General features: G+C 40.9%; 1 protein-coding gene across 23 annotated transcripts in view; it reads right to left on the reverse strand.

Moving 5' to 3' along the window:
- The window catches only part of KIAA1217 (KIAA1217 ortholog), a 370126-nt gene that overhangs the window by 97728 nt on the left and 250223 nt on the right, over nt 1–22175 (reverse strand). For 17 of the 23 annotated variants that reach the window (XR_011093736.1, XR_011093735.1, XM_068673717.1 and 14 more), the window contains 2 exons: nt 17864–17944; nt 8673–8868 (listed from right to left, as the gene is read on the reverse strand). Coding sequence is in view for 21 of the 23 variants with exons in the window: in XM_068673717.1 (XP_068529818.1) it covers nt 8673–8868; nt 17864–17944 (277 nt within the window). In the remaining 2 variants the exon portion in view is untranslated. The remainder of the gene's footprint in view (nt 1–8672; nt 8869–17863; nt 17945–22175) is intronic. The other 6 variants (XM_068673733.1, XM_068673715.1, XM_068673714.1 and 3 more) reach the window with 2 other exon arrangements.

Genomic DNA, 22175 nt, shown 5'->3' on the forward strand with positions numbered 1-22175 from the left:
CAGGTAGAAAACAATGTTCTGGCAGGATGACTTTTGGATAGTAATTGCATCTATACCCTTGCTCTTGCCAGAATAGCTCCACTGACCAGCAAGATGACTTTTTTATATCCCTAACTGACAAAATGATGCCAGTAAACTTGGAAGAACAGAGAAAGTCTATGACACTTAATGACAAAATATAAAAAAATGACAAGTGAACAACTCAGTGAAATAAACTAGAAAGTCCATGTGTCCCAGAGCTATTTTTCAGAGGGCCCATAGGCTCTGCCATGCAGGATTGACTCCAGTTCACGCTCACCAAACAGTTTAGTGTAGTAAAATCAGAGAACTACACACGAACTGCTACAGGACTTTCCTGTGCAGGCGCTAGCAGCCGTGCTGCTTTTGCCCACCAGAAGCTGAGCCCCTGACCTCTGAAGAAGCCAGTAAGCCCTGGCCAGCCGGCTCCCAGCCAGAGGTATTAAGCTGGCGAGTACAGCTTCAGAGGATGTGTCTGCCAAAGACTACATAGACACACTAAGCATTTATGGACCATGTAAGCAAGTATTTTACACAGGGACACTTTTGCTTGAAACCTTTAAAAGGGCAAAATAAACAAACAAAAAATTGTTTAAAATAAACAAACAAACAAACAAACAAAACCCATCAAGCTTCTTGTAATACACGTACTTCCTCTTGAATAAACACAAAAAGAGAGCAAGGTCCTACCCAACTGTATTTCCTTCCTATGTAAATCTACATTAAATACATTAAATACACTAAATACATTATTTGAGTGGTGACTCTTGTTTATAAACCCTGCTTTTTAGTACTAAACTATGTAGAAGGGACATGTTCAAGGGCAGAATCTGACCATGTTATTACTCCATATTCATAGGCCATATATGATTTGGTAGTTTTGCCACACCTACCAAGTTTACTATATGTTTACTATAGGAATTACCTTCAATACTTCTGAAGTTACTTCATTTCTAAAGAGTTTGCTACTGTCAGTAACAGGTTTAGGGGTTGAGCAACCAGCACGTGAAAGCAGAGTTGGTTCCAGTATCACACCAGATGAATGAGTCATTAAGGCCTTAAGTCATTAGGGCCTATATTTAAACAGGATCATGGAATTGTGAACTTAGAATGGTTAAGGATTGCCAAAAGGCCATTTGCTGGGCTCACTCCACTTTGTCATCATCTCTTTCATACTAGTGGAGCCAAAACTGGAGATAATAACCCATGTGCAATCTCACAAATGCTGACAAGAAGGGGACAATCACTTCCCTTGACCTGGTGGCTGGTTTCGTTCATGCAGTTTTCACTGATGCAAGGACACACTGCTAACCTATAGTCACATTGCTGTTAGACCTTAAGTCCTCTTCAGAAAGCTGCTCCCAAGATAATTTGTCCCCTGCCTATGCTGTTGCACAAAGACTCTGCATTTTCCTTTGTTGAGCATCATGAGGTTCCTGCCAGCCCATTCCTTGAGCTCACTGGGGTCGCAGTGAGGGGCAGGTTGACTCTCCAGTACACTAAAAGCTTGGTGTTAACTCTGATGTTGGTTAATCCATCCCAAGAGCCAGATTGCTAATGTTAAGAAGTACTACCCCCAGAGTCCACCCCTGAGGAAGACCATTCAAAACCAGCTGCCAGTTGGACTATGAAGTGTTAAGACTAGTCCACCTTGAAGGTCACCCATCTCTCCTCAGTGTGACTACAAGGATCCTAAAAGAGGTGCGTGAAAAAAAAAGAGGTGCTTTCTTAAAGTCACAATAATCATCATCCACTGCTCTCCCCTCATCACCGCGCTCCACCCCCTCCACGTATATTCAACACAGAAGGTAACTGGGTAAAAGCAATGGTACCAACTGCCCATCTTCTATGAAATAGATGAGTAGTTAAAAAATTTATCTAGAAGTGCTTCCAGCTTGAGAGTTCTCCAGACTATTGACCCTAATATCCCAAAAGAGTACCCTAATCAGCAGGCTATTAACAAGCCTCTGGTGCAGCAATTATCCTCTTATCCTGTTTAACTCAGGCTACCCTATAGCCAAAAATGCAAAAGAGGGGGAGAGAATGAGAAGAAAACAAACCGAGAGACAGCCTTGCATGACAGCGTAGAGATGACAGGATTTCCCTTTGAGAACAGAAACCTGAATTCAGGCCCAGCTCCATGCAGTAACTGTGCATTAGCATCACTACCTAAATATATAAACAGTAGTGGGAGCAGTGACTAAATCCTAGAGTTCCTCATTCAGGGAGTTGCTGTCAGCGCTGTCAGTGATTCCTAAACACACTGTGCAGAGGGAAAGGCACTACACTTGTCTGACTGGCCAAATTCTTGAACTTCTTACAACGCATGGAATTGCAATACACTTCTTGCTTGCAGGACTACATGTCCTTTTGTAAATGGATTAGTGTTAGACTTGTGAATTTTACCTAACATGCAGCTTCAATCAAATTTGTCCAAGTGATAGCTCTATGCCAGATATGACCCATACCTTTCATTGGAAAGGTGATTTGGCCTGTGCAGGCTACTGCAGCTGCCAAATCCCTCTTCCAGAAGACACCAAATGCTGAAAGCCCAAACTGTTGCTGCTGACTTTGAATAATAAGCAGTAATATAGCAGAATGAAAACCTTGCACCTCACGTTCAGGCATGACTTGGCGTAAAGAGGGAATATAGTTTATCAATACGGATCCTAATTACCTTTCCTGTTATCTTCACCATTTTTAATTTGGGTTTATTTACATTGCAAGGTCCTTCAACAGGGCCATTTTCTCACTATGTGTATTATCCAACACAGGTAGGTCACATTTCTTGTTGGGGTCCTTTAGTATTACTGCAGTGCAAACAAATATTAAAGATTGCATCAGAAAACATTTAACAGACATAGTAATGACAGACACAGATAGCTAATGGTTTAAGTTAGCACGTTGCACATCTTCTATTACAGAATCACTGCAATGAGTCCATTGGATCCATGCTGATACACCATGTTACAACGGGGTCAAATCCAGCTTCAGTGTGACACAGCATCTAAAGCACGCTGTTTATCAGCTTTTTAGTGGCAGACAGAATGTGCTTCTGTTGAGACAGTATGTACTAAATAATATCTTGCTTCTTGGAAATATATTTTTTTTCAGGTACACGCGAGATACTCTTTTATAGAAGGAAGAATGTGGTAGGTAATAAATGTGAGTGCACAAGTGCATGCCTGGGAAGGCCCACATTTCACTCTTCCATATATCTGTCTTTCACAAACCATGTAGGGACAATAAATGAAACAGAAAAAAACTCTCAGCACTAAGATATGTTGGTACAATTGTTTACCTTCCTTTGGTCTCTTGCTGCAAAACATTTCAGATAAGAAGTGGGTTTTATTTTCTTTCCAAGTCCAAAAACTTCATCTACAATTTGAAGAAATGTGAAAGAAGATGAAGTCTAAAAAAGTTGAACAGGAACACTACTGTTACCTTAGAATATTTTAAGGTAACAGTAGTAGGATCTGTGTTTCAGTTCCATAGTTGGAACTAGTTGTTTCAGGCTGTTTTTCCTATAGACCTGCCAGCCCACTTTAACGTATCTGACCATGACAGAAAATATTTACATGACCTTTTTGCATGTTGGCTGCTTTGCATACACTGTAAAAAGACAAGATAGGGAAAATTTCTTTAAGATGACTGAATACATTAAAGCTATGCTCAGCTTTAACTTGAAACACAGTTCCCATGGAGTTCCTCTCCCATGAATTAAGCTGAAGATACTGCTGACTTCATTAGGCTTGAGTCATGCCCTAAGGAATCCAAGGGGGCAGTTCCACTGCTAATAAATCACAGACTTCTCTTATAAATCTGTGCTGATTTAACACACCTGTTTTAGTTTCCAGCTCAAAAATAGTAAATAGTAATTAATTACCACCAATATAATATATGTCTACCTTTACAATTTTAATTTTTCTTTGTAAGTTTTACAGTACATTCCACATACACTTATGAAGTTATTTCTACCATCAGGTGGCAGCAACCAAGCTACTGCCCCTCTCTGTGCAACAATTCTCCTGTGTGTGAAATGGTAATCTCTGAATCTCTCTTTAATGGGCGTTGAGAAACACCTGCAAGAACTGCTGCAAAAGATCAAGGTGTTAATATTATAATCACTAACAGCATTTCCATGGAAGGTAGCAGCAAACTAATCAATCAGACATTAAAATCTATGCCTGCTAAAATGTGAGACCAAGAGGGCTAACAAATAATATTCAAAATATTCCATGACTGTTTAAGACCTTCCTCATTCTTATCCTTAAGCAGTTGTGCAATTTCTGTACTGCAGTAATCCCTCCAAAGGCAAATGTGAATGTTGGCAGGATCACACGTTTCTGCAGAGGCCTTTTCAAGCCATCTGATTTTAGGCACAAGTTTGCCAGTGAGGAGCCCACTCATCCTCTGCTTCTCATCCATCTGGCCTGGAGCAGGCGGACCTCCCACAGGAGGTGCCTGCAGCCCACAAGTCGTGAAGCTCCGTCCTCCTCCCTGAGTTCTCAAACCCAAATCCTTTTGGTTTTTGGAATCCCTGCTAAGACCATATTCTCCCTTAATCCAGCCCTGCACTCTATATTACACAATACATATTTCTCAAAGGGTCCAATCCTGCTGCAGCTGGAGGTTGGTAATCACACCCTGACCTTTGGGGCTGCAACTGATCTTGTCAACCACTTGATCACTGCAGTGGATGCCAGCACCCACTTTTACAAAGGACCAGGACTGTGTTTTGTAAAAATATGCCATATGAGAGAGACTACAAGTAAAAATATTTGCCAGCCCTCATTTCATTGGGGAGGTAGCAGAGCACACGCTCGCTGCTGCCATAACCTCGCCGGGTGCTTGTCAGGTTCTGCTTCTTTCAGGCGAATTGCAAGTGAAGTCTGTTGAAAGGTTTTGAGCACTGTCCAGGTTTCAGCTGATTCTTGCTCAGACAGTTTTGCTAGATAATTTTTTTCCCACAGTTATCATGCTGGAAAAAATCCCAGCTTACAAATAGATGTTTTAAAATACATTTAATTTTCTCTTGCACAGTGAATTAATTTATTTTAATATCTTGCTTTGTCTCCAGGCTGCAGATTGATGAACAAAGTGATGATTTCTGACAGACCTCTTAGCCAAGATCTTCCTTTCAAAAACTGAGGCTGAAATTTTACATGGACCCAGAACTGGAATGCTGTTTTCTGTGTCAATTCCATGTGGCATGCGACAGCCTCCCATGTCAGAGTACTGTGTCCCATTAGATCAGTCCTGACTGACAAAAACGATGCTAAGGTAGCCAAAATGCATTGCCGCTATTCCTTCTCCAGCTCCATGTTAATTTAGACCACAGTTTAAAACCAAACTGACTCCTATGTAGTTAGTAAAAGAGGAAGCTATGGAAGAATTACAATTTCAAAGAGAATATGATCGTTTTTTAAAAATAACAACATTGAGATATTAAGTGCAAAATTAATAAAAATTCACATTAAGTTGGTCATTTTCCTCAATGAAATATGTTGGCTGAGGATCAAAACATAATTTGTATTTAAATTAGATTAAAATAAAAAAATAATAGAGTTGGAGAGGGAAGTGATTATACATAGCTTGTTTATAATCATGTGAACAGAATTATTTTCTCAGTGCTTTTAAAATTCAAGTTATAAACAGTTTCCTGTTTTTTAAAAATAAACCCTGCTCTTGTTCTTCTGGAAGTAAAAACAATCCTAACAGGGTTACACTCTGTAAAGAATCTCAACTGTAACATTTCAGAACATTGCTCATAGTAGTGTTAGCACACGCTGGCAGAAAAGGCTGAAAAAATCACTGTAAAAGAAACACAGAACAATAATCTAAAATTGAACTATTTGAGAATCATTTTTAGATTATCTTTTAAAACAAATTGCTTGCTATCAATAGTTCTTGGAACAATTTGGAACTGACAGATTGTGGGGTGGTGACAGTGTATTACCTCCTATTTGGCTAGTGTGATGATCCCTTAAGCCACACACATAGCTGTGACCCCTCCTGTAACACAAGGGGGGAAAGTCTTATTTTGTTCCAGTTTCAAAATCTAAAAACTCTCCACTCAAATGTTTCATATTACATTCTTTCACTTTTTTTTTTCTTTTTTTTTTTTTTTTTTTTTCCCTGTCTGCATTTTGTCTGCTTGTGTTGGGATAAGCCAGAATCTTGTCTCTAGTGTAGGAAAGACGGGCTGAGATGGGATGACTTTCATGGTCTGAAATCATGGCTATTATATAAACCTGTACTCCTTCACGTGACAGTGCTCTGTATGGGCCTGGACAACACAATTTAGTATATGCAATAGATGTTAAGAATGGATTACTTAACAGCGAGCTTCTGCAGCTCAGGTCCTTTCATCCTAGCAAAAAGATACTGTCCAACCATAATAAATTCAAGGAAGGTTAGCAATGATTATCAAATGTACGGGATGGTTTCCAGGTGAGGAACACATGATTACAGCAGCAGTTCCTAGCCCGGAGAAGAGATGACCTGAGGGAAATGAGAGAGGCCTACAAAATCAGAGATGGCCTGAGGGAGCAGATAGGGATCTAATGTTTGCTGTCACTTCCAGCACAAGGACAAGGATGCATGACATGAGTTTAAAGCAGATAAGCAAGTACAAAACAAAGAAAAAGAATAGCAATTGTTGGGCAGTAAACCAACTAAACTTACTGCCAAAGTCAGGGCTGCACTTTTGTGGATGCAAAAAAATTACGTGGGTTCAAAGAGAGACTGAACAAATACCTGGAGGAGACATCTCTTGATGGTTATTATATAGACAGAAATCGCAACCAGGAAATCCCTATGCCGAAGATAGCTTGAGGCTGGGAGAGTAGTCAAAGGAAGGAGCATACCTACACATACTTATCCCTCTTCTTACTCTTGCCTTGACTAGCTGCCTATGGTCCTCACTGGGAACAAAATGCAGGGCCGGGTGAACTCTTGGTCTAACCCAGTATGTCCCTTCTTATGTTCCTATCACCTTATTCATACTGAGGAGCACATAAACATATTGTCTTTTCAGAAGACCAGTGTCAGATGTACATACTGATGATAAAAGCCTTTTTTCCAGTTCAGCATCTGGGGGAGAAAACACTGCAAAAAGCACTTGTGCACAGCAGGCCACAGCCTTTGATGTCAGTGAAAAGCTCTCCAAAAGCTGTTTATCAGTTCTTGGTTTGCATCTGAAACAGAATTTAAGAGCCTGAGGTATTCTACGTGGCCTGAGGATGGACACACGTGCATGCACCAGGTCCTGGTACCGATGAAATGATGCTAACTGCCTGCTGAAACCCACGTGGTGAGGCTGGATTGCGAGTCGCACAGAGACCTGCCAAATCTCAATCCACTTCACATTACCGTGAAGTACAGGTTTTCCAGTAATCCTTAGTGTGACATGTGGCCTGCTGCGGACTCCCTAGCCAGCAGTGACATATAGGCAGCGATGAATCCTCTGCATGTATATTAGACATGTGCTGTGAGCTTGCTCTTAAAAACACCTCTTAACTAAAAAGTATTGTACAGGTTGGACAAAATGTTGGTGGTCCAATGGGCTTTGGGAGGGCACCAGTGCCACCCCCTGAGCTAACATGGGCAGAGCCTGGCCCCTCTCCACACCCTGCTGCTCTGCCCTCCTCCCCGACATCCCACCCTAGTTTCTGCTCATTTGTTGTGTTAGTCATGATGCTCTTGACAGAAACTGTCTTAGCCTGTTGAGGAATAAGTAAAGCACCATGATAAGCTTACACACACGGTGTGATTTACAGCCCAGGCTTTGGTTTATGTCACTCTCTCTGTCGGAAGAGTCTCCAGGAAAGCAGCATTTCAGTTTATTGCCTCTGAGAAGAAACATGCCTTCCTCAGCAATCCGCACGCAAGTTACGCTGTCTCCTCACCGTGGCTTAACTGCCCTCTGGTGTCTTCCCTCAAAAAAACAGCCTGCTCCATCCATCAGCTAGAGCAGTCACAGCAACCACTGTTAGCAGAGGAGCTCCAGCTCACAACTGGGCTCTGTTCACCCTCGGATACAGGAATAAAAAAGGAGGCATCTGAGTGGCGGCAGCAGAGCTGCACAGCTGAATTTCTGTATCATTCATGTACCCACAGAGGTGGAAGAGCGCTGCCCTGAAGAAAAGGGCATTTCCATCAGCCTATCTGTTCAAATCCTCCTGTACAAATACCAAATCTTTTCTCTAAGAACTGGATCTGTCAGGCAATGATATCTCTAGGTTGCTTCCAACTAGGTCTACCTTTGAAGAAGCAATGAAGTGACAAAGCCCTTATCTCCTGTCTGAAAATGAGGGCACAGGCCTGTACCAAGTCTGCTGCCACATAGTATGCAGGCTTGGCAAAAAGGATTTGTAATACTGGTTTCAACTGTCAGCATTTCATGTCAGGGTCCGCATCTTTCTCCTTGTTTATCTTGTTCCCAGCACACTTTCAGATACTATGAAAATAATTTCACCGTTCCCCCAGGTTAGCCAGTACACCATACTGAGCTCATTTCTGAAACGTACCTTGACATTAAAAATAAAATGATACCTTTTTTAAACCTCAAACTATTTAAAAATTACTTTGAATGTGCAAAGGGAGAGCATGGGCTCAGATGAGAGAGGAGAGGGACTGAAGCAGGGTCTTACCCAGTGATCTCTCCTTGGTTTGGTTTGCTGACCGCACGACGGGAAGGCTCGCCCGCGTGCGGCTGCCCCTCGAAAAGGGAGTCGGAGAATCACCCTCAGACATGGCCTCTAAGGAATCGGCAGACGCTTCAGATAGATGCTCTGTCTGGTCACCCAAATTGGGCTGTGGGCTCTGCGATGGCTTTGGGCTTCTTGTCTGCAAAACAGAGCATTGCGTTATTGGTCAACTGGACCTAGAATATTTGGGGAAAATAACAACAAGAACAACCAAACAAAAAACAAAGAGAAGGAGGAAGAATTCCAAACTTCTTCAAATACTGGTATGCTGAAGGTCACTTCTGTGTAGATTATTTAAGAAAACGGTGTCCGTGGGTATTCTGTTATGGTTTTTATTGTTATACATTCACGTTGCAAATTTTATTGCTAACAAGGCCCTCAGGACAAAATGTGCTGAAGAGACATATGGTAATGCCATTCCTTGCTGCTCAAACAACTACTACAGCATAGACATGTCTACACACACACACACGTGCACTTACTGAACATGTAAGATCAGAAAGGTTTTCATTGTGCTTTCTTAAATTTGCATTTAAACCCTCAGTGTATGGAAGTACGAAGAGGACACTAGTAGCACAGTAGCATGTCAATGTCATTTAAACCATTTACAGTTAAAGTTATAACAGAGAAAAACTTAAAACACTACTCTTATGTTGATAAGTCTACCAAGAAAAATACTCCACAAAGAAATTGTGTGATGCAGCAGTCATAAACTATTAATCTCAATATATTCTGCTGTCTATGTAAGGTAGAGGTCATGCAGCAAGGCCAGATTAGCCATCCAACATTTCTACCCAAATTCATAAATAATTATTTTGTTTTTTGTTGCATCAGCAAAAATCAGAAATGTCTTCATTAACCGACCAAATTAACTACGATTTTTACTGGGCAATCACATTACTAAATTGCTAAACACAGTATCCAAAGAAGCAGACTCTCTCATAGGAGAGACAGGGTTTCTTCTGGGCATTTCTACTGACTCTCTATTACTGTAAGATATGTGTAATAAAAACGCATTCAATAGGAGATACAATGTACTGAACAATTTTTGCTGACTGTAAGTGATATTGTAAGTGCCTTCTACAAGGAGAGGTTGCATGAAGAAATATACTTAGTAATGTTTGCTCTGTTCAGCGAAACTCCCTCCACCAGATTTAATATTACCCTATAAGAATAATTTTCCAGTCTCTCAAGCAAACTCTCTATCACTACAAACTAGAACAGACATTGTACAAGCAGAAATTCAAAGCAAAGCAAGATCATTCTGTCCCAAAAGTAGTATGCAAATACGAACTTTATAAAGGCCTATAATCAGTACCAGGCACAAGATGTCATAAAATGCTTATGCTTTTCTTTTCCCTATCATTTAAGGTCAGATGTTAGTATATTAAACATCCTCTGTATTAAAATCAACTTCAACTCTAGATTTGAAGATGCTGGCAAGATCCAGAAATGTTTTTGCCTCTTTCTAAAAAGCCAAGATGACATATCTTGCTGACATCTGGTTCCTTCAGTGTTTTTTTTTTAAGTGAGATGAGGTGAGCTTGTTTCAGCAATAGCACAGATTACATAATATTCCCTGTGTGACTTTGAACGTATGAAGAACTTTAGCTTTTATTAGATTTTCATTAGCTGGCTATTGAAGCTTGTTGTTGCCAAGTTGTCCAGTTGCTCACAAACTATAATAAATTAGAAATACCTCAAGAGAAAGCTAAATCCTCCAGAACTTTTCACTTCTCAAATGTTAATAATAAAATATTAGGTATTATCCAACGTCCCGCAGTGAAGTTATTCAAGAGCACTGAATTTTTGCAGGAGTTAAAGCTAACAACATTTGTTCTCAGTAAACTAAAGTATGCTTTGAAGTGCCTCTTCCATGGTCAGCACTAGTCTGCAGGTTGTAAATACAGGGACTTGTGCCTGAAAGCTTACAGAGGTGACAAATGACTTGCAAACACAGAGAAAGAATTTGATTACTCAGTATTTCTTCATTCAACTTTCCAAAATGGCTTGGGAACCATCACTGCTGAAATATTTCATTTACACAGGCATACCACAGGAGTACAACCAAGTCAGGTCATTACAGCTTCCTCACTCCTTGTACTACTAATAACTTATCTGTGTGTATCCATTAATAGAAAGTTACAAGGCATATTAGAATGCTCACTTTATAGAAAGCCATAACTAAAAAATAAAACCGGATTGAAAAAAAAAAAAATAAACCTGCAAAAGATTGTTATATTTAGAATTTGTTAGGAAAGGGATTATTTTTGTTTCTTTAAGAAAAAGTATTCTCAGAATATGAATCAAGCCTATTTTGCCTTGCTTTCTTTTTTTTTTTCTTTCAGCTGAATCCTCACATGCCATCTGAGACATGCAGTTGCATACTGCATATAGTTTATCCAAAAATATGAACAGGTGCATATTTTAGCAGTTAGGGAATACTCCATTACCATAAGCAACTAGACACAATCTCAGCTGTGCAGTTGACCAGCGTTTCCTGCCAATGCACAGGTGGAGACAACCTCAGCAATGCTGTGTTTCTTCGGTTGTCCCTGGGGCAGTTCTTTAGGACCTAACATATGGCATCTCACCCTCCTGGGCTGAAAAAAAAAGCACCACTTTTCAGCAGTACTCATTCCACAGCCCCAAAACTGCAACACCATGAGGTGAATTGGAGCCTACCAAAGCAAGGCAGAGGCACATCATGGGTTCTGCTCAGACATGAAGCTCAGACCTCCTCTTAACATGGTATAAATCCATACTATTTCCATGTTTGAAAGTAGAGTTGCATAAATGTAAAACCAATGCAAGCTATTATTGTGATCTACCTATATACAAACACCCGTTGTGAAAGGTTACAAGCTATTTCTCATGCTCAGCTCATGTAACCATTGTATTTCAGGTGTAATTCTGAATTTTAAACAGATTTAAAAAAAAATCCTCAAACAATAACAACAGGGGTTATTCAAATAACACGGATATGAGTATGTATTTGATAAGAAATCAATTTTATTCTTGGCAGCGAGCACTAGGCTTAATGCTACTTAATAAGCAAGCACATTCCTAGTCAGCATTTCTTAACCAGCCCATGAAGTGGGGAGACGACAAGCAACGTTTATGGAGCCATAAAGTGCAAGGACTTGTAAAGATAGCTGCAGAAAGAGGGGCAGAAACATTCACCATTACCCAGACCTTGTAGGGAGGGGTGCAATTTGCCTTGTTGACAACAAAATCAAATAAATAAGACAGATGACACAAAGAAGTACTTACTAAATCATACCTTATATATTTTCCCATATGTTTAAATATGTTCACAAACAAAATTAAAAAAAAAAAATCAAAAACAGTATTTCAGAAGTGTCCCTTTAGTCATTTTGGGGTAACTAGTGTGCAGTATAAGCATTTGCAAAATAAATATTCACCATATAGCCCATGTTTCAGGAAACATGAGAACCCAGGCAGAGTCACAGTATGGACACCTGCCCCGGTGCAGGGTGGCACCATAACTGCATGTTGCAAAGGTCCAGTAAAAGCAATGAACTGGACATTACTGTGCTGGGGTGGCTGCCTTTTTAATAAGCCTGCTAGCAAAAAACATAATTCTCAAAGGAGAAGAAAGGTCAAGCTGCTCACAGAGAGGTAGAACCACCCAAACCCAAGCCATCTGTAAACAGACGCTGCACACATGCATGCAAAACCAATGAAACGCCAGCACTTTCCTAGCCACACCTCTGGGATAAATGCCCCAAACCAGAAGCAGGCTCAGAAGTATGCACCAGGGCTCTCTTTTTCCCTGTGCCAATACTGTTTAGGCTACAATTTCCTCGGTCAGCAATGGTCTTCTCCCCACAGCTATATGTTGGGAGACATCCCTCTGAACGTTTCTCTGTGCAATGAGCCTGATTTTTTAGCCAGCTGAGTGGAGCTTAACCTATTTGAGGACTTCTCTGATAAAAAGATCTTGTCTCTGCTAACACTGGGTAGGAAACTCAGCAAAAAGGAAAGGCCAAAATAAGACGGGAATTCTGGTGAAATCTTAGATATAATTACAGATTTCTTTGAGATTACTGTTTTATTAAATTTTCTTAGTATGCAAGGATATACATCTCTGTAACCTTTTCAGGGTATATGTTTAAGTGTAACACATGGAGGTAGCAGTTACGGAAGATGTGGTGTTTTCTAACTGCTCTTGTGATTTAATCAAGAATTAAAACCACGGTTAATCATGCCTCACGACTGACGTCTGCCTGCTACAGCTTGTCCAAAGTATGCACTTCTCATGTATCTGCTGTAGTTTTACTGACTCCGAAAAAGATTCAAAAAAAGTCCAGGGCTCTCTGAATGCGGTAACATTTCAAATAACGAGCAGTGAGACCAGAAAGTGCCTGACTAAGGCAAAGTGCTGGCCATACAGCCAGCAGGCACACCAGAGACATCCCCCTTTGAAGGGGGCAAGCTGATGCTTCTGCTCCCCTGCTCCCATGTGCTTCCACGAACCCCTCATCCTTTGGCCTACCCAGTCCTATTGCTCTGCTCTTCATAACATCCTATGCTCATTTTACAGTTATTCTCCATGCTAATCTATATATTCAAATTGTTTTCATTCATTACCTTTCCAAAAAGCTCTCCTGAAAATTTGCTTCATGCATTTTCAGACACACACAGACACAAAAAAAAAAAAAAAAAAAAAAAAAAGTAAAAGTAGGTTATGGCCCCTAAACCTGAAGAAGGATTTAATTTCATCTCTTGATCAAGAGATGAAATATATTTCCTGTCTCCAGGAACTTCCAGGAACTTTATCTTGACAGAAAGTTATCTCTTTAGGAGAAGAATATTATCACACACATCTTCAGAGTTGCCAGCATTCCTGGCAGTGTGCAAATGGTAAACAAAGACATCAAAAAATAGTACAGCCCTAGTAAAATACCTCTTTTTTAAGCATGTGATGTAAAGAACACACTTAACATAGGCAAAACAAAACAAACATTTGAGTGTCTTCCTGACATTTAAAAAAAAAAAAAAAAGGAAGAAGAAAAATTAAAAGAAAAATGGAAACCTGTTTTTCTGGACTTACAGATAAACTATTTCTTCTGTGACTTGTGCCAGAGATGACTACTGGATGTGTGACAGACTGCAAATGTGCATTTAAGCAGGCTGCATTTAACGTATGATGAGTTTATTAACTCTGAATTATTGTCACAGCACATGTGCTCTTATTACCATAACAATAATATTTCTTCATCCCATTTGTGTCAGATCCAAATGATGGTTGTCTTAAGGAAGGGCCTGCTTCTCCCAAAGATACAGAGTCTATGGGTCCTATATGAAAACCACTACAAGATTTTACTTGTCTCAATATGCTATTAGGGACATACTGCTGTTGGAGAGAAAATGGGTACTATCCACATGTTCTTACACACCTACATAAAGTTTGTTTTGCCTCTATGCAGTGAATGCATTTGGATACTCCCTCAAACACACACATACAGGCACACAGAGGCAACGGGCCGAGCCTCCTGTAAAAGATTTTCACTTGTGAAAAGACAAAATTTCTTTGGTCTGGGAGAACTGGGGTGGGGACGTGATTCAGCAGCTGAATGCAACATAAAACCATCTTTCATGACAAGCTCCCTTTTCTCTGTGCATTATTTCACAATTATGAGATGGGAAATCCTATGGCATGTTCCTTTTGGACTCTTTCAGCTGGAAACGGTACCATGCTGAGACAGTGGCCCTGCTCTCGAGGGTTGAAGAGAGTGGGAGGGCAACTGCCCCTCAGCACCATGCATATGCTGTGGGCATTACGTACACTATTGCTGACGCCTGACCAAGCACTAGTAGATGTTTCTGGCTGCAAGATATATATTTCAAACTCAAAATGTGAAAGAAAGCACAGGAGAAGATAACTCAGCCCGCACCAGGAATCACAGGAAGGTGCTGCACCAAATCCTTGTGATGTTCAGTCCCAGCAAGGTGGCATTCCAGCAAGGTGGCTAACACGAGATGCCACACCAAGTGACGGTTTCGCTCCTTTCTGTGAATTTATCTGAAGGCAAAACTCTGCTTAGAGCAGGATCTTTATCACCACTCTCTGTATTCACTGATGCTGATCACCGTTTCTTTCAGCTGGCAGATAAAAACCACATCTAATTATGTGTCAGGATCCATCAGCCGTATTTTTAGGCTGGAATGATATCCAAATCATCCGAAAAATCTGCACGTTTTCCCAGGAGCCTTGCTAGCTCCCGTTGGTGGCCAGCTGCGTGCTCCCTGCTGTGGCGAGCCGCCAAAACCCATTTCTGTTAATCCCAAGGCCGGTGAATCAGCGAGCGGGGCGTCCGCAGGCTGCCGACTCCTGCGCTCCCCGCTCAGCACCGTGGCTCACGCTTCGGAAGGGTGATCCTCCACGTTAGCAGGGGAATTTTTCATGCAACCCTGTTATAAAGGACTACCACGGAGCAACATTTTCAATTTCTGGTTCCTAACTTTAAGCACCCAGATACATTGAAGCCTGCTTTTCTGGAAAGCGGCTTTTTTTGCAGTAAAGATATTCATTAGGCGCAATAAAAGCTGTAGGTGCTCAGCACTTACACTGCCAGACCTCTTATTCAGATGTTTAATTGGAGGAACTTGCATTTGAAAATGTTGCCCTCAGGAACTCAGCAGCCCGTCTAAGAGCAGCTTAATTGGTCCAGACAAGTCCAGACTGAAATATGCAACATGCTGTGGCATCTCTTGAATACGCAAAATATAAAACACAAAACAGAAAAAAAAAAAAACAAGTCATCCCTGCTGAAGCACAGAAATATTTCTCAGTACGTTTCTACCCGAATCCCGGGATTTTTTCTTTTTACAGATGCCAGTCTGAGGTTTTAGGGTGGAAATTAAAGTAAAATGATAGACAAAACAAATATTCACCCACTGGTAATAAGCAGAAATCACACTGAATGAAAGAAATCTTTCATTTTAAAATAAAGTCATATGTCTCTCTGCTTTATTCTAATGTGATATGAAGTATTTATTTATACGTGATAGCTAAATGTAAGAAGTGACTGATCACCTCACCATTTTTCTCTGCAGAGCCTTCCATGGCCCCATCAATTTTGCTTACAGCAAAATCTGTTCTTTCCCAGTCTCTCTCATATTCTTGCACCATCGCCTCAGTTTATTATTACTTTGTTTAAGTAAGTTATCTGTAAATTTCAGCCTGGACACCAACATTTGTCTTAATTAAAATCTTATGGCAGCTTCAGTTGGAAGCTGTTTCTCTTTTCCCTCCTAAAAACCCTACTGTGAAGCATTCATGGGACAGAATGACCCCTTGTTCCATCCAGGAGGTGGCTGCATTTCATCAGCAGTGGGTGAGGTAACTCCTACCTACACAACCCCCAGAACTGTCATGAGAACGCTCAAGATGAAAAGGGATGATTTAAACAAAAACTGTCATTATGCTGATTAAAGGGGAAAGATCCTTACATGCTTGAAACCACATGCAAAAAGGAAAAAAAAAAAAAAAAAAAAAAAAAAAGAATAAATACCAGATGCCTAGATGTACCTAGGGGATGGTGTGTTCTGATTCAAGAAATGATTATCTACCCATCCCTTTTCTCCCACACATGTGCCTAGGGAAAACAGGAGGAGGGTCTGTTTTTGTGGTGTCTGTTTCCCAAAGCAAAGGAACACGGTGCGGGCTCCAGCTCAAAGCTGTCCTGGAAAAACCTGTTTTTCTGTGTTCTAAAAGTGAAGGAGCTCATCATGAACATGCTATTTTAGAAATAACCCAAAAAATAAAAAAGACCTCACCGCTGAGGCTGGTGAGTAGGAGGGATGGGTCTGCTTGTCCCAAGGAGGGGCAGGAGGGATGCTGTGCAAGAGCCGAGCTTCTCGGCCTCCTTGCTGACTTGCCACCATGCCCTTGTGCTCCTTCTTCCCTCCCTCCAGGCCATCATCTCCTTAGCACACGAGGGAGAAGCCTCCCTGCTCCCCACACCTCTGCCGCTCCCACTGTTCCCTGTGGTCAGCATTTTTATTGGCGCATTTACATTTTCTAAGTCAAAACAAGCCCAGTGGGGAAGTGACAAATCAGGTGCAAATAAAGTTGCTGCACACAGTGCACGCTCGGAGGCCTCCTTCCTTATTTGCAACACGTGTTGTCCTGGCACTTGCGTGGTTGTGCTTTTAGCTGCAAAAAAAACCCACGCAGTGGCACATACATGTCTAAAAGGTGTGTGCGTGTTCACTACACCAAGGGAAAAAAACATTACTGTAGCAGACATCCACGTAGCAAGTCATACAGGAATGGAAGAGGAACTCAACAGACCAAGAGCTGAGATACAGGCGACTTCAGAGGTGCAAGCGGTATTTGAGCAAGAGCTCTGAAGAGCTGTGGCCTTATGTCAGCCCCCCTTACATTGAGATGCAAGGTGCAGCAAAAGGGAAACACTTCCAAATCTGCATGACAGCAGGGGATGATGTCAGGAAAGGAAAGTGCTGCCCCGAGATGCAGAGGCACATGTGAAACATTAACATCTTCTCAATGGAGGCTCTTTTAAATGTTAATTTATATTTTAGCTGGGCCCACTACACTGCTCTCCAGCCATTATCCCATTTGAATCTGCAGCAAGTGTATTCCTTCAACTTAAATTCCCACAAAAAGATCAATTTGCAAGTTGGAAACCAAGCTTTTTTGCATATCAAATACAGAAATATTTGCCCCTGCATTCACAGATCTGTCCTTAACTTTGCAGAAAGACTTTTATCCCTCAACTCTGTTCCAAATGTGTAATAAATACATAAATGAAGTTAGAATTGGGACAGCTGGTAGCGATCACTTATTTATCTAGGACCTCCCACCAAATGTTGGTGGATTTCAAAACATCTATCTAGGACAAGAGTGTGGACTTCATGTCTATCATGCTATTAAGGGAAAAATCAGAATTAAAAAATCATCAAAGGATGCATCACACTTCCATATGCAATTAATCTATATGAATGACACCACTTTCAGAGGGAAAAAGCATGCAGATCCGTATTTATTTGAGAGCACTAGTTGTGATGCAAACCACACACAGTTAAAAGGTAACAAATTCAATCCACAGCAGAGTGCAGAAAAAAGAAAGTACAGTACTAACTCTCTGAGAGGATTCAATTTTCATCAAGTACCTTTGAATGTCAAGTTCTGAATGAAGGGAGACCAACATGCACTGCAAAACCTGTGGATCAAAGAGAGAAAAGAAGGGGAGGGGGAGAGATAATTGTTAACAGGAAAGGAAAAAAGAGAACAATAGAATTAAAAGAGAATAACCTCTACATATTGAAGGTGAGAAGAGAAGAGAAGAGAAGAGAAGAGAAGAGAAGAGAAGAGAAGAGAAGAAGAGAAGAGAAGAGAAGAGAAGAGAAGAGAAGAGAAGAGAAGAGAGAAGAGAAGAGAAGAGAAGAGAAGAGAAGAGAAGAGAAGAGAAGAGAAGAGAAGAGAAGAGAAGAGAAGAGAAGAGAAGAGAAGAGAAGAGAAGAGAGAAGAGAGGACTCAAAAATAATAAAGGAAAGGCATATGTGCTAGGGAACATCATGTTCTATCAATAGTTAATATGCAATATTCTCAGAAACTTCGCTGGACTCAGTTCAGAAATGCTACCTATGGAGGTACGTCAAAGAAATGGGAAATGTCTCTGTGATAAAAGAGAATGGGAGAGAGTTTAGCCACACAGATTCAGATGTGTATCTAGCAACCATATCTGACAAGAAGTGGCAAAATATGCATTCTTCCAAAGCAATGATACAACTCTTGGAGTTAGCAACAGTCATCACAATACTGTGTTGGTTTCTCACTTACTACAAAGACATGGAATCCTTTAATCAGAACTTAGAAATATTACATTATTCTTGATGAATCCAATTTACAAAAGAGTAAAATATCAACTGTGGTATGATTAAAAAATATTCTCTAGTCATGTCTTTTTACTATTTCACATCCAATCTTAAAGAATATACACTGTGAAAATGTGCTAAAATGGGTTTAAAGGCCAAAACAAACAAATATATTTTCCCCATCACATGAATGCAATGAGAATTGGAGGGAAAATTGCCCGCTGATGTTTGAGTCTTTATAGGCAGAGGTTCTATGCTCTCCTTAGTCTACATTTGCCCGCGGGCTGGAGGTTGGGGTAGAAGAGATTTTGTACAGTGCCCTAAACAACCTTCTCTGAGCACTGGATTCCTCTCCCAGCGAGCGCCAGGCTCCCACGACAACTGTTCCTGCCCCTATCAGAACGTGCAACTATTCGCACCGGGCAAAGGAGCACAACTGCTCTGATAACAAGGACGTTATTGTTAAGGAATCTTACTTAGCAAGTAATTATAATGCCAACATCATAATTAAGAGACTAATTCAAAGAATCTTTTGAATTTTACAAACCTAGGGGATATGAGCATAGGAGAGTTGATTCTTGGGATGAGATACGCAACATACAAGTATATTCAGATTTTTCATGACTTTGTCTATTGGATATTTTGGAAGGGCAATACCATTTTATTTAAAGTGAACAATAGATCATTTTTCTCCCCATGAGAAATGTATCATTTAGAATTGTTCAAGTAAAATGTGATTTCTACAAATAAGCCATTTATGCAAACAGTACAAATTAAATGTAGCCTTCCGGCAACAACTGGATGGATTCCAATTCCAAACCACACAGACAAAACAGTCTGTTGCTAATGTTTGAGTAATACTGAAACTGTATTACATTTTTTTCTTTCTTTTATAATGTCACCACCCCACAAACCTAAGAAGTTCTGTCTGACCTTTAATTAAACTACTCTGACTTTAAAAAAAAAAAAAAAAAAAAAGCTATGGATTTTCTAAGGACAAAATCCCATGTCAATGCCAAACACACAAGACACCCAAAGAACAAAAATTCTGTTGCATGTCTGCTGGAGGCTTGGTATGCATCACATCTCAACAAGACCACACTTTGGAAGGGACATTACTCTGCAGAATGGCAGAATCAAGTGTTCATCTGTTGCCTTCCTTAAAGCTATTGCATAAAACCAACTTGAGCTACTCAATTTCCTTAAACCCTTTCACCCTAGTGGGGAATTACAATTGCATCCTCTTTCTCTCGACTTTCCTACTCCCAAAGGAAGTGTAACATCCATTCTGACCTAAGGGAGGGTAAGGAAATGAGGATGCTTGAAAGAGTCAGCAACCCTCCCCACCCCTAATTCAGCGAAAATGCTGCTCTCCCCCTCCTTTTATCATAACAATGTGTTTATTTTAATTCCAAATAGTTGGATGAGGATTCATAGTTAGAATATATAAAACTAGTCCACCTAGATCCAGAAGTCCCTCCCTCTTACCAGAGTTGTTCTGAAATTTACTGTATGTGATGCAGGACTGAGTCATCAATCTCTGAATAAATACAGTCTGGCAGGAAAAAAAAAAAAAAAAAGAAAAAAAAAAGAACCACACACAAACACAGAGTGACAACAGTAGTGCAGCAGAAAGATCCACTGACTCCTGCACAAGGTGGCACCAGGAAGCAGAAGAGGACTCCATAGAGTTATACAGCAAACTTTGGATCACCCAAAGAAGATCTAGGCATGCCCATTTTGGAGAAATGTAATCAAGACCATTACTGCAGCCCATGTAAAGACCTTATTATGAAAGAAATTTGAAGAAAGTTGGGTCTGACTTCAAACCTTGAAGCATGGCTTCACTTGGAACTTTCCAAAATATTTCTTAACTTTCTATATTCCTTTCCAAACTCAACACCACACCAATGCCTTCCTCAGCAGTCTGATGACCTCAAGGGTATTTAAAGAGGGAAACCAGCAATGATCTATTTCTTCCTTTCCTCATAGATTGTGGAAGAGCTTTTATTTTTTTCTTTTTTTCCAACTGCAGTCATGCATGTGGATATATATAGTGCACAACGATGGGAAATGAATTCAAAGAGTGCTTTGCGACTTCCAAATGCAGCAAGGGTACGGGCTCCTGTGACAATCCCCCTCGCTGACTCCACCATTGTACCACAAGATAGGAGGCATCACAGCAAATAACCCACGTGAGGGGAGAAATAGGAATTTGAAGCAAATCCCACATAAGATTAGAAAACTTTGGATGGGACTCACTAAGAATTAAAGAGCTGTAGAGAACTGAACACTCAACTAATGTGCTCTGAGCAACCTCTGCTGGCCAGCAGATAAGATCCCGCACTTCCTACTAAATGGAGTTGTGCAGAGCCCACGACTTCACATCTGTACATGACATCCTCAGCTGATTTGAATGATCAGCATTCGGCCAGCTTCACTAGCATGAGGGTGACCTACATGTGGTGGGTCTGTCCCAGTGAAGGGAAGAATGACAGGGGGTTTTTGCTATCTGACACCAAAGGGAGGCTCCTACTGAAACTGGTATTAAGTCTTCATGAGCTGTAAATGACAATAGCCAGAATAGAAGTGGTACCGACTCTTGTCAAGGTTGGGTTAACAGAGAAAGAAACAGATTAATAGAGGCAGGTAGAGACATAAAGGTAATATGGAGAAAATCAAGAAAAGAGCTTAAGTAATTTCTTCTGGTGAAAAGTGGAAAATGTTAGAGGCCAAGGAGGAGAGTGGAAAATGGGGCTCGGACACTGCACACAGCTAACGAATGGTTGCACAGCCCCATTAACTGCAGGTGCGAGCAGGATGGGATGTTACATGGAGAAAAATGGATTTCAGGAGCCAATCTCTACTGTAATGAGAAAGGTACCAGGGAGAAAGGAAACAGCTGCCAAACATGTTGCTTTTGAACTTTAAACCTAAATGGAGTGAGCAGCGGCCCTGGAAAAAGGTGTAGAAAGCTAAGAGTCATAGGAGGAAAGCAAAGATGCCAGGAATGCAGGGAATGTCATCAAATGGAGTCCTGAGAAATGTCTGGTGAACACTGCTTGCAAGGTAGTATCCAAAGGGTTAGCATGCAGTAACTTAGGGAGGACAAGGATTAATATCTCAAGGCTGACTGACTGTGTTAGTCATTATTCTGGGCCCTTCAAAACAAGGGTGAACGAACTGTAAGGCTGCCTTGTGGGATCTGCTTGCTAAGCAGATCAAAGGAAAGTATTCACCACTTTAAGCAGGATCAGGCCTGTTGAACACTGAAATGTTAAGTCTCCGAAGGAAAAAGCAGATGCTTGAGACACTTGTGTTGATGATTTAGTAGGAGACATCTGTCCCCCTGAGTCAGCCTGAAATAATGTCACAGAATGGTGTTGGGAGCGCAATGTGCTCCCACAGCAGGAATGCAGCCCTGCTGGCAGTGCCGATACAATTCAAAGTGCCTTTTCACTGAGGTACTGGCAGTGCTGCAAAAGTGGAGAAATGCTAGGCTTTCCCCCTTCTTTTTTTTTTTTTTTTTTTCCTCCCCCTGTCTCTGTAATAGCCACTTGATTTATGCTCCTGTTG

This window comes from Anas acuta, chromosome 2 (genome assembly GCF_963932015.1).
Source record: "Anas acuta chromosome 2, bAnaAcu1.1, whole genome shotgun sequence".
NCBI lineage: Eukaryota > Metazoa > Chordata > Aves > Anseriformes > Anatidae > Anas > Anas acuta.